The sequence below is a fragment of the Rutidosis leptorrhynchoides genome, chromosome 1, assembly GCF_046630445.1.
Source record: "Rutidosis leptorrhynchoides isolate AG116_Rl617_1_P2 chromosome 1, CSIRO_AGI_Rlap_v1, whole genome shotgun sequence".
NCBI classification, from domain to species: Eukaryota; Viridiplantae; Streptophyta; class Magnoliopsida; order Asterales; family Asteraceae; genus Rutidosis; species Rutidosis leptorrhynchoides.
Genome location: NC_092333.1, coordinates 687,909,500 through 687,922,653, shown reverse-complemented (window position 1 = coordinate 687,922,653; position 13,154 = coordinate 687,909,500). Strand labels below are relative to the sequence as shown.

At 32.5% G+C, this 13,154-nt stretch overlaps 2 protein-coding genes across 2 annotated transcripts; one reads left to right on the top strand and one right to left on the bottom strand.

The window, feature by feature from the left end:
- Positions 1–2,327: 2,327 nt before the first annotated feature.
- LOC139886061 (protein yippee-like At5g53940) lies at positions 2,328–4,675 on the top strand. Its single transcript, XM_071869798.1, has 5 exons — positions 2,328–2,554; positions 3,182–3,225; positions 4,055–4,163; positions 4,318–4,373; positions 4,466–4,675. The coding sequence occupies exons 1-5, from the start codon at positions 2,459–2,461 to the stop codon at positions 4,542–4,544; spliced, it is 384 nt and encodes a 127-aa protein (XP_071725899.1). The 5' UTR covers positions 2,328–2,458; the 3' UTR covers positions 4,545–4,675.
- Positions 4,676–5,189: 514 nt separating this feature from the next.
- On the bottom strand, positions 5,190–11,469 carry LOC139852479 (uncharacterized). The gene is made up of 18 exons (XM_071841779.1): positions 11,211–11,469; positions 10,250–10,306; positions 9,778–9,961; positions 9,522–9,633; positions 9,384–9,421; positions 9,168–9,221; positions 9,006–9,074; positions 8,537–8,653; positions 8,358–8,426; positions 8,198–8,277; positions 7,967–8,089; positions 7,605–7,863; positions 7,347–7,517; positions 7,096–7,226; positions 6,741–6,873; positions 6,500–6,624; positions 6,239–6,424; positions 5,190–5,247 (listed from the first exon to the last, which is right to left on the bottom strand). Exons 1-18 carry the CDS (start codon positions 11,303–11,305, stop codon positions 5,190–5,192), a joined length of 2,061 nt encoding a protein of 686 aa, XP_071697880.1. The 5' UTR covers positions 11,306–11,469.
- Positions 11,470–13,154: the final 1,685 nt, after the last annotated feature.

Below are 13,154 nucleotides of genomic sequence, written 5' to 3'. Positions count from 1 at the left end.
CATCGAATTTACAGCTAGAATCACTTTCGAAAACAAAAGAGGGGTTTACATTTCAATGCCTTGTGTAAACCGGACTGAATCAGCACATCCTTGACTTGAACTTGCCACAAGCCCAAATTGATCCTCCCATCAAATTTATCTACATCAAATCTCATTGGACTGAACTTCGACATCGTATCTGTATCTTATGAACAACACTTTCTCTGATTTTGCCCACGTTTCAACTGGCTGACAGATGTAGTGGAGAGGTAAGATCCGTTAAATTGAAAAATCCAGCAACCAAGTCCACTACAAATTCTTGACACTACTTACTTCGAATTAGAAAAATATTGTCTAACCAGATACCCTATACAATCAATAGAAGTAGTTTCTGATGTGGAAGATCAGTCAAAACCGCGACCACATAGCATACTCTGACTCCTATAACTAGTGGCGGATCTTGAACGACTTTCGTGGGAGGCCCAAAAAAATTAAACTTAAAAAAAAAAATAGTTTGACAAAAGTTCAAAAATCATCCAATATATTTCAAGGATTTTTCACGCAAGATAAGTAGTTCTATTGAACAAAACATAATTAAATTAATTAAAATACAGTACATTGTAACTTAAAAGCATATCGTTAACAATTTTTAGTTTATTTTTTAATTTACCGTAGCTAAAAGTTAATAGCCCATTTAGTATCCCTTAATTATTTGATACAGTATTTGTTAAATATATCATTATATTATTTATATATTTTATTTTATGTTAGAAGTGGAAAATAACAATTAAATTTTATGGGTTTAGAATTGATTTGAATTTGTGTTTAAACTAAAGGGGGAAATTGTGTAAAAAAAACAATTAAAAGTACATATGAACCCACTTGTTCCCTGCTCTCCTCATCATCTTCACTCTCACCATATTTGAAGAAAACATATATCCAGTTAAGCACTTATGCGTTAAAACTCATCTATGTTTCTTCCTTTTTATTTCTTTAAACCTAATCAATAATATACACTTATAACCTGAAATTTTGGGAGGGTCATGGCCCACCCATACACCCCAAATAATCCGCCACTGCCTATAACCGAGACCCTCCGCCAAACCTGACGCTCTGATACAGTTGTTGGAAAATTACGGTCTCACTAATTCCCACCACCCAGCCCAACAATAACAGTAAAGAAATAAGAACAATCTACAACACAAGAATTAAACGTGAAAACTCCAAAACATGAGAAAAATGACGGGCCTGGAAAGAGAGAAATATATTATATCACAAATTGTTACAATGACATAGACGACTCTCTTAAGCCAACTGTACTCTTCAAAGTGTTTAACTAATACAACTCTCAAACAAGGGTAAAAAACAAAGAAATAATCAAATAGTTAAAGTGTAGTGATTGGTGTAAGTTGGAATGAAGACCATGAGCTCCTTTTATAACTAAGGATATCACCTCCAATTTCTTTCACCCACCTATGTAGGACAAATTTTATATTCAAAGAGGTTAATCCCCTTTTCTTCTATCCACCAATGTGGAACAAGTAACCATATCATTTTTCTATAAAAAATAACACCAACCTCGAGAATAGTCACAGAGGGTGACTTTCTATGTGATTAGATGTAGAGATGACTTCTTTAATTTTGGTGAACGGAAGATTGTCCACATCTCACAATTTTTTATCTCACATTTGTTTGGTACATGCAATTGTTTATTGTATAATGTCTAATGTAGACGGTATAATAAATATAATATCCCGACAGCTGCCACCTGATCAAACTGGAAAAGCTGAAACCGTACCATCTTTAACCCCAGCTCTCTCTCTTGTTTTGGTTTCGTGCCCTTTAGGCATCTCTTAAGGGATGACCATTTTCTTTCTCTTTCTGGTTTGAGTGACTAGTTTTACGTATCCAAAATGACAAATTAACAGTTAACTATCACTCCATAAGATTTTCTAATCATAATGTTCAATAACTTTCAACAAAAAAAGTCATTTATAAAAACGTAGTTCTTAAGATTTATTATCATATTGTGTTTCGGTGTTATGGAGAGTAAATTACTAATCGTATAACTGGTTTATTTATTCAATTATATTTATAGATTTATTTTATTTATATTTATGATATGATATGATTAATGTTTTATGATAAGATAGAAAAAAGCAAGAAAAAACACCACTACACTTTTTGTTCTTTCCAGAAGCCGTTAATTATATATGAGGCCGTAATGAAAAGCCCAACTGCAACTTGTTTGATCCAATAAGGCCCAATTATTTCAACCCCCTTATCAGCACTTCAGCAGTACACGTTACGTAATTACAAACTGGGCGGCCGATATAATTAATTAATTAATCATTAAATTAGTTAAAACGGTTCTGTTCACATCCAATTTCATCTCTTTCTCACTGTTATTAGGGTTTCAGTTCTGATCAAACAAATTAATTGAACTCTGTACTGACTTTCATTTGATTCGGGTCAAGAAATGGGTCGGGTATTTGTGGTGGAACTAGAAGGACGGACTTACAAATGCAAGTTTTGCAAAACAAATTTAGCTCTTGCTGAAAATGTTGTCTCCCGGGTAACAATTTCCGCAGTTATTTGCCTGTAATTATTATTCTAATTTTAATTTACTATTATTTTTATTAATTGTTACTGCTCCGTACTATTTATCATTCTTCTTTTGTTCTTCCAACAAGCAAATTGAAATTGAAGAAGCTTAATTAACAAAAAAAATTACCAATAATGAATTTAGGAAATTGAAAGTTAGTCATGATTTTTATTAAAAAAAGCTTTAATCTTTTTGAATTTTTGTAGTTTCTGATAAGTTAGATTCATGTTTGACTATTTATATGCTTTAATCTTGCTGAAAATGTTGTCTCCCGGGTAACAATTTCCGCAATTATTTCCATGTAATTGTTATTTTAATTTTATTTTTAATTTTAATTTACTATTAAAAAGTTTTTATTTTTTACTACTCCGTACTATTTATCATTCTTCTTTTGTTCTTCCAACAAGCAAATTAAGCTTAATTAACATAAAAATTACCAATAATGAATTAGGAAATTGAAAGTTGGTCTTGATTTAGAAAAAAAAAAAAAAAAAAGCTTTAATCTTTTTGAATTTGTGTAGTTTCTGACAGTTTGGTTCATGTTTGACAATTTATGTGCTGATTTTTTTTATTTTTTTATAATTTATGATGAATCAGGGGTTTCATTGTAGAAGAGGAAAAGCATACCTGTTTAACAATGTGTAAGTTGTTCTTACTATATGCATACACTATAATGCTTGTTTAGTATTTATATATTTATATACGACTTATAATTTTTTGTCAATAATTTCACAAAAACTTATTGTGAGTAACAAGGTATTAGTTGGAATAACTAGGGTGTTTATAATACTACTTTTATCCATGACACCCGTCATACAACCACATTGATCAGCGTCATCTCAGCAACTTTTTCCTATCACTTAAACCATCACACCCATGACATACCCCTTTACCATAAAATGGACCCACTTTAATTAATTATTAATACAATTGTACCACTCTTATATGCACAATGTACAAGAAACAAAAGCTATATACTCCGTCTTCCAATATGCTAATATGCTGAACATCGACATTTAGAACCACGGCCATTCAAACGGTGCTACAAGGACATTCGCTATTAACGGCTTCTATGTCAACGGCGCTCAATGGCGCTCTAACCACGCTATTGATTTAAGTGGTCTAAGAGATGTAAATCTTTGTATAATGTGAAATATATCTATCTTCTTTAGAACTATTAATCATGATTTCTCGCCGTTATTCATAATATCCGAACATCAATTTCTTACTGCATGTGAAGAGTATGGGAATGGTGATGCAAATTGTGAGTAATTACGCAGTAATACACAAGTTTACATTTTTTTGGCAAAGAGCTTGTTTATTTTGTAACGAAGGGTTTATAATCTTCTCGCTCAACGATCTACATATCTTGGTTGTATTTACTTGCAGTATCTATGTTTTAGGCCAGCATTAGTATTAGTATAATTCTTCAAAAAAGGGTCACTACAGTGCAAGTATTTTGTAATCTAGGGTGAATGTGACAGCTGGACCTATTGAAGAGAGGATGATGTTATCGGGATTACATACTGTTACAGATATATATTGTGTATGCTGTGGACAAATTGTTGGTTGGAAATACGTAAGCTCTATCCCTGTCTCAAAATACGCCATTTCACCCCTTTTACAAGCAGAAGTTTTTCGTTCATGTTATGTTTTCTTTGGCTCTTTCGCTTAAATGTGAGTAGAGCGTTAAATATTAACGGATCTCATTTGGGATGGTATTTCTATAACAGGAGACGGCACATGAACAATCCCAGAAGTATAAAGAAGGCAAGTTTGTTCTTGAAAGGTATGATACCTTGCCTTTGAGCTCTATTATTTTATTACTTTGAGGTTGACACATGTCTCTGTTTTTTATGATTGTATATATTTATTGGGCAGAGGAAGGATAATTGATGGACTTGATTCAGAGTTTTATATAGATACCCGTCCGAGTTCAAGTGATGCTGAAGAAGCCTAATGCTTTGGTGTAGCAGTTATATGTTGTATGTTGTATGTGTAATAATAAAATGTGTAAGATAAGGAGAAAATGTTTTTGTATGTAGTAATAAGAGCTTAATATGAGTAACAGAGCTTTTGTTCAGTTTGTTACTACCACTTGTTCACTTTACCTCATGCATAAGACCGAGTTCATTTGTTGTGCTTCGTTTGTTCCCCTATAAACACAATGTATTCGTGTACATGAGTGATTAGTTAGTAGTTACCGGCCAACAACGATTGTCCAAAAGTAATTAAGTCGAATGACCAACATGAATCTTGTTTGCAGCAAAGCAAACAAAGGGAGTGCTTATGTAAATGATATAAACTTGGAAGGGTAACTATGGAAAATAGAAGAGGAAAACATCTAAGAAAGAAAGCTATGAAAAGAACAAGAAACCAAAAAAAATATTTAGCAACTCTTTACATAAGCAGATGACGATGATTGTTTTACAACCAGAGCAGATAGTTTACAGCCCCAAATAAAAGTTAGAGATGTAACCTCAGCTCAGGCAACAAACGAAAAAAGGAAAATGAAAAAAAAAAAAAAAAATTACAGATTTCTCAGAATGTTATGTACATTTGAATAAAATAATCGACAAACAAACAGAAATTGCGCCACGAAAGTTTACATCTCAATAACTCTGTAAGTTGTATTGACATCTTGAGAAGTCAGTCCTTGCCATCTGCACAAAAAGAAATATCAAGATGATCATAACTCATACACAAGGCCGGTGAACAAAGTGTACATTTGTTCAGGGCCCAACAATTTTAGGGGCCCAATTTTTTTTAGATAAACTAAGATGCGAGGCCCAGATTTAAGAAAAATGAAAATGCTATATAATGGTCCACTAGCAAGCCCGTATACAACTTATAGCATTTGTTTCTGATACATTTATAAATATTTCTTGTAAAATATATCTCAAACCGATGTGGGAAAGAAGTAATTAATTTACTAAATGATCGATTCAATATGGTTATGGACTTAATGGTTCAAACCTAACACAACTGATTTTTAACTTAGCTGAAATAAAACTTGTTGACGAGAAGCCGCATTACAAAAAACCACATACGCAAATGTTGACGAGAAGTACTATAATAATGTGATGCCGAATAAAAAATCAATTCATATACGGAGTAACATGTCCATGTACTGTCACATAATGCATATCCAATATTTTGTTTTTTAATTAACCAATTGAATAAAGTATTTTTTGTCTTCCTATATACCTTGCATTGATTGATGATATTTGACTCAAATCATGTATGACTATAGATTTGGTGAATAGAATTAGGGATGACTTATAAACAATTATCTGGTTATCAAAAACGTAAGAGAAAAAGACAAGATGAGTGGATTGGCGATGATGACTATTGAGAATGAAAATCTTAGATAGTATAAACCGTTAAGAGGTGATTAAACATATTGCTACCAAAAATGCAACGAGGGCTTCAAGAAAAATTAGTTAACTATTACGGTATCTAATTATAATGTTATATTCTTTATGTTTATTTATATGACGTCGTCGTTTTTTAAGAGCTTATAGTATTATTATTCGTAAAGGTCTTGGGGCCTTTTATTTTCGTCTCGTACAGGGCACTCAAAATTTCGGGACCGGCCCTGCTCATACATGCTCAAGATACCCTTTTTTGTTAAGATGCCGTAACTTGACATACCTTGAAAGCAAGAACCTAGTGAGTGGGCTTAAGTTAACATTAGACTGAGCCTCCTTGTTCTGTTGCTGTTTCTTTTTAGTCTCAGTTTCGGGATCCATGTTCTCCGGTTGCTCGTTCACATTTTTACTCCTGGAAAACCCACGGGTCGCCACGTCTTGAAGATTTTTTAAAGATGCTTCTTTCGAACTATAAGCAAAACACAAGTAAATTTATTAGTGTGTCACAGAGAGAATTGGAATATATCCATACAACACAGTGTACCTTGCTAGACGATGAAGCAACCTCGTAACAAGAAATTCACAAGATCCGGGCTTTCTGTGCTCCATATCCATTAGAGATTTTATCACCATATTCACAATCGGAGCTCCTAAATCGTCAGAAATTTCCTACATCATAACAAATAATATATCACGTTATAATTTTATAATCCTGATGTATTAGAAATTGGAATGTCATATAGATAAAAAGTTACTTATGATACAAAGTAATAATATGAGTTTACCTCTTTGAGTGAAGGGATTAGTAGAGTAGTTAGTGTAGCGGATGCAGATGCGGCAGATTTTATCCGTTTCTCTTCCTCATCACCACTTGCTTGACGAGGTTTCGAAAATGCTTTTATTGCATCTTGAAAATCTCTGAAATGGAGATTACAACAATTCAACTTAGGTGCATTTGATAAAACATAATGATTAAGTGCCGAATAGTTCTAAATCTGAATGATTCAGCATCATTTGTCATTTTGTCATTCAGATTCAATAACAAACGTACCAAATGCTTTAATGGTTCAGCATTTTGTGCTGAACCATTCAATTAAGAGACAATCAAACGCACATTAACCATTTAATCCTCAAATTTACCTTGAGGAATCGGAACTATTTGTTGACTTATCTTGTCTTCTACTTTCCGGGACATCATTGTTGACTTTGCCCAAACCAGTTCTATCTCTCACAATTTCTTTCCTCATTCCTCCTTGAATTGCAGCCTTTGCCTGATAAAAAAAAATTATTTAAATTTAATTATGATATAGAAATAGAATGAAACTCCATATACAGTGAAATTTATTAAAAATTCATGATGTTACAAATAAAAAAAAATTTAATAAAATGACCTCTGAAAGGTTTATAGCGCTGTCTTCAGAAGAAGCAAGAGAAGCAAGTTCTTGACTTCCTAATCTTGACTTTGGAGTTCTAGAAGAATCTGAATCATCATGTTGTCCACGATATGCAATCGCACCACTCCTGGAATCATCCTCTATAGCAGCAAACACGCTACTACTCGGCTGTATATACCCAAAAAGCCAACAAACATCTCAGCATCGATATAAAAAACAAATAATAATAACATCCAAATAATGATAAAAGCCTACCATGGTACTCTGATCACCAGAAAACAATGGTTTTTCAGCTCTCGAAGACCGCATAACGACCGTTCCAGTGCCATTTGGAGATGTATCTTCTTCTTCTTCATTAACAGAAACTTGTAATGAGAACTGGTAGGTTACGTTTTGTGTTGCTTGACTTGAAGGTGCGTCTAATTTTCTCTCTCTAATTTGGGGTGGTTTAACAGAGCTTCTAATTGTCCCGGTACTTGTGGACCCCACTGTGCTGAAATCCCAGCCACCATTTCTGAGAGTTTAAGGTAAGCAAATGAACAATTAGTCAACATTTTATGACACGGTCAGAAGTCAACTGACATTTTAGCGGTTCATAGTTAATAGTTTAGACCGACCTGACTCGAACAGTATCCTCAACTTGTGTAACCCTCGTCATGTTCACGGTTCCAGATCCTACAAGAACTTTAGTACCATTAGGTGGACCTTTGTCTTCTTTTAATTTAAACTTTGGCTGCTCTCTGTTATCGCAAAAAATAATATATAAAATAGGTCAAATTTCTTACAAGTCTAAACATTTATAGATTTGTTACCTTTCTAAATATCAAAATGCAACAGTAATCGAGCACCTGATTCTCTCTAGAAGTTTGGGTGTCTTCCTCGCATTTTTAATAAAACGATGCTTCAGAAGTTCCTTTGCACTTGGCCTCTGAAATTGTTGAATAAATTAAATTTGTGTAATAACCTAATACGCATATAAAAGGCAGTCGAAGAGAAAAAAGTACGTACTTCAGCAGGCACTTTCTTTAAACACAATGAAACAAATTCTTTCATAGGACGAGAAAAATGCTCATCTAACTGACAGAAACATAAAACAAGAGATAATAAAAACTGTGACGTGAACTATAATGTGCTGATAACTTGTAATTTTATTTATTAAAATGAAATTTAAAAGGAGAGGTTAGGACCTGAGGTGGACTTTCTCTAGGTATAATGAAAAGAACTCTCATTGGGTGAAGATCAGCATGTGGAGGTTCGCCTTTGGCCATTTCGATTGCGGTTATTCCTAACGACCAAATATCTGCCTGCATCGCGCAAAGTCAAACATAATGTGTACGTCATTTAAAACAATTTGACTAACATGTAAAAAAAAGGATAAAAGTAAAAAAAAAAAAGGATAAAAGGTAGAAGGTTTTTCCCTGTTCGGGTCAGGGCTACCCGGGAGGGTGAGTAATCCGACCCCATACTCTGATGTACGCAGTCCAACAGGATTACTCTCTGGCTGTTTCCAACCTTTATCTGGCCACCACAAAATATTCATCCTAGACAGAATTCAAACCTGAGACCTCTTGCAAGGAACTCAGGGCCCCAACTGGGCTATCTTGTGATGGTTACTAACGGGTAAAGTAGAGTGTAATTTAAAGCAATAAAAAAGACCTTCTCATTGTAGCCTTCTGTATTCTGTATTACTTCTGGTGCCATCCAAAACGGTGTCCCTACAAATGTCTACGACCAACAAATTATGCACCCAATATATAACATTCATTGCAATGCAACAGAACATGTAAAATAAAATAATATGCATGAACCTGATAATACCTCTCTTCTAGAAATAGTCGTGGTTAGTTGTGCTGAAACACCAAAGTCTGCCACCTATCACGGAAAAGAAAAAGAAAAAAGAAGGAACTTTAGTAGCAAGCACCACATTTTATATATAAGGCACCACACATCGTTCATAATAGATTACAAACTCTATTAATTACAAATATAGAAATAATAATTTTGGCAATTGATACAAGTAAAGGTAGGAAGTACCTTAACATCGCCGCTCTCGGTCAATAAAATATTTGCAGCTGTTAAAATGTGATACATATAATGTTACTATAGAAGCAAACATAAGGAAAAAAATGCTTATTAACAATATCGTATTACTGAGTATTAGGGTTTGTTAACCTTTAATGTCTCTGTGGATCTTCCCTTCGTTGTGGAGATATTCTACAGCAAGAAGTAAGTCACGTAAAATGCAAGCTATTGACATTTCATCCAACGGTTGAGTTGGTTGAATCTAGCAAAAAGAATCAAATAAGTATTTACATTCTCAGTGTTCATTTTCACATTCTTGTAGTAGAAATTTTATCAATCAATTACTGTGTTAAAAAAAGTGTGTTATGAGGGAACATAATATCTAGAAATAGGTAAAATAACCTACGAGATCAGCAACAGAGCCGCCACCAGCCATGTATTCCATAATTATCCAAAGTTTAGTTTGGTGAAGATAAGACCCGTAGTATTCCATTATATATTGAGACCGACATTGTTGCAAAACCACTATAATTATAATCATATTGTAGAGAAATGGGTGTACCTTCTGGATGTCCTCAATTTCATCTTCTCTGCAGAACACAGATGAGAAAATTTAACATTTAATATATTTGATAACCATAGAAATACAAACATTAGGTACTAATACAGTTATAATTATAATCATAATCATAATATTATATTATTGAATTATCTGAGATGTCCTATCCTATGTAGTTATTTGAGTTGCAATAAACATTTGTATGCATTATTAGAGATTGTAAAACTAATATTGCCATCCACTGCACGGGCCGTACTCTGGTCTGGTAAGTAAATAAATATAGAAAGAAAGAAAGCAAAAGAAGAGCGAAAGAACTCACGATTCTTCCAAATCAATAACTTTAATAGCAACCTCTTTGTTATTCTCTTTGTCAAACCTGTACATCAAGAAATATTACAACTGTCAGCTTAACTAACAAACTTAAAATCTTCTGGTTGAACAACGAACCAGCCCATTTTCAAACTATCAAACAGAGTACACGAAGCTTGATGAAAAATTTTGTATTGTCAGGCAATATTCAAAGTTAACGTAGCCTTTCCAAATAATTTTTCTAATAATTCTTTTCAGAAAACATGCTCTAACTATTGCTTACCTTTTAAAGCAAGAGCGTCATCCCATTCAATATAAGCTTTCAAATTAAAATGCTTAATTCACTTTCATAAAATAGTTAATAACAAGATCTCAATGGGTATAGAATGCAATATGATATTATAGAAATACATACTTTTCTTCCCTATAAAAAAAGTACAGAATGTAACGTTGGTTTAACCTAAGAGCTCTTCTTTTCGTCGTCAATGTGCATACAAAAAGTATCATTTTTCCATTTCACAAATCTATTAACCGGCATTAGCCTGACATTCACAGTTTTAAATAAAGTATCTTTAATAAACATGTATTCTCGGTTACTATTTTATAATGTTGTTACCTAGCATTAAGAAAAGTCTTCTCTATAGTGAACTAAGTCCATGTACAGCAGCAACAGATTCCATAATTCGGTTGGCATTTACACCTAATATTGCCCACTATAAGGTAATTACACAAAGCAACAACTCTAAATAAGTTAACTTTGCACAATATAAGCAAATGTACTATCCACATTGCTGTATACACCTTCGATAGAACATAAAATTCTAAAGTTGACCTGGCACAGATAAATCTTGCTAAACAACATTTAAAAGCCAAACCCAGTTTAAATTTTAATTTAATACATGGATATAAATATAATAACAAGCAGCAACACAAAAAATACATAATGCAATAAGTAGTACTTCAATAATTACCCTTTATAGACATCTCCAAATGACCCTCTTCCAATGAGTTCAAGATTACTAAATCGCGATCCTGTAGCTTCCATTAGAGCTGCAGCATCGTCCATATTCACTCAATGATGAATCAATCCTTTTATGTATAATCAAAATCAAATTTCAAGAATTTATAATATAATTCCTCAATCCCAACATGTAGTCATCAATCTTTACATATGCTATGTCAATTCATTCCAACTCATAATCTGAAAAGGGGGAAATAAAGATTTCGGAAAAGAATCATACATAATTCCGCACACCCACTAACTAAAATCAAACAGTATAACTCTTTCTATAAACTAGGATTATAATATAATGCTGGAAGCAAAAGACTGAGATACAGAAATAAATTAATAATTGGGTAAAGTGAAAGACACTGAAATTATAGTTGAACAAACAAACTGAGAGCGAAAGAGTACCAAAAGAAAGCAAGTACCATGATGACTGGGATTTATTTTATTGTAAAAAAATAATAAATTGGGGCTTGTGAAATTGAATTAAAAAGGTGGATTTTCATGGGTTTTGAATTACAAAAAGAAAATAAAGAAAAAACAAGGGAATCAATATTTCCAAAATTAATTTTGATAGATCCAACTAAAATTGGTGTAATGTTCTCAAAATACCCTTATATAAATACTAGCATTAAAATTGTCTAAACTTTCATTTAAGGGTATATTGGTACATTCATATGGATCTATCAAAAATAGATTTGGAAATATCACTAGCAAAAAGAATTGAAACAAATACAGGATACATACAGGATGCTATTTAAACAATGGACTAAAATCAAAAGGGAATTCATATTTCCACCATTCAAATTACTTCTTCCAGTACAAACTGTACATTAATAAATTGTACTTTACAACTTAATAATACATGTTTTTTGGTGAAAAGAGTAATTAAAATATATTTACTGTGTACAACTTGAAAAATAATTGATGATTTTGATTTTGATTAAAAATACGAGTAAATGGCATCGATAAAACTAGGTTTGCTGCTAACTGACGTCAGCGTGACATAGAAAGTTGGTTTTGGGGGCTAGGCTTACCCATTAAATTAGGGATGACAATGGATCGGATATGAATCAGGTGATGTTGTATTCATATTTATATCCATTTAATTTTTTTTCATCCATATCCATTTAATTTTAGTTCATCCATCCATATCCATTGGATGAAGCGGGTTCATGGATATCCATTGAATATTAAAAATATGTTATAATATTTCCTAATATGCGATGAAAACAAAAACGTAGTATACCAAACATATATATAACATGACATAATCAAAATATATCCACAAGAATGTATAATCTTTGTTGAAGAATATGAGATATTTGTTGAATTTACTATTAACCATAGATTATGCAAAATTAAATATGTAAACTGTTCGTTTATTTGTTAGATATACGTGTTTTATTGTAATATATCATAATTATTCTATTATAACTTTGAAAGAAAAATCTAAATTTAATGATAAATGCGTCGATAATAGTAAATATGTAAGCATATATTGTGATGACCCGGAAATTTTTGACCAAATTTAAACATAATCTTTAACGTTTTCGACACGATAAGCAAAGTGTGTAAAGATGAATCTCAAAATTTTAAACTATTCAAATACCATTCGATTGTTCTCAACGATTCGCGAACAATTATATGTAAATAGATACATACTATAACTTGAAAACTTAACAAAGTGTTGAGTATATGATACTGTTCATTAAACTTATTGGTTTGATTATCCGATTGATATATTTAACTACGGAGTTAAAAGATTATGCCAAACGATTGAATTAAAAGATATTTATTGAGTCCCTTAAGGATTATGATATTATTATGGGTCTCTGTTGTGAGGTCTACGTTGATTTGGGAAATCATTCATTTTTAACGGTATTCGGAATAAATGGTAAAATGTTCG

Coding starts and splice junctions, on each gene's coding strand:
- LOC139886061 (XM_071869798.1), top strand. CDS start 2,459: ATGGGTCGGGTATTTGTGGTGGAACTAGAAGGACGGACTTACAAATGC. Junction 2,555..3,181: donor CTGAAAATGTTGTCTCCCGG/GTAACAATTTCC, acceptor ATGATGAATCAG/GGGTTTCATTGTAGAAGAGG. Junction 3,226..4,054: donor GCATACCTGTTTAACAATGT/GTAAGTTGTTCT, acceptor TTTGTAATCTAG/GGTGAATGTGACAGCTGGAC.
- LOC139852479 (XM_071841779.1), bottom strand. CDS start 11,305: ATGGACGATGCTGCAGCTCTAATGGAAGCTACAGGATCGCGATTTAGT. Junction 10,307..11,210: donor TTTGGAGATGTCTATAAAGG/GTAATTATTGAA, acceptor CTTGATGTACAG/GTTTGACAAAGAGAATAACA. Junction 5,248..6,238: donor ACTAGGTTCTTGCTTTCAAG/GTATGTCAAGTT, acceptor CTTTTTGTGCAG/ATGGCAAGGACTGACTTCTC.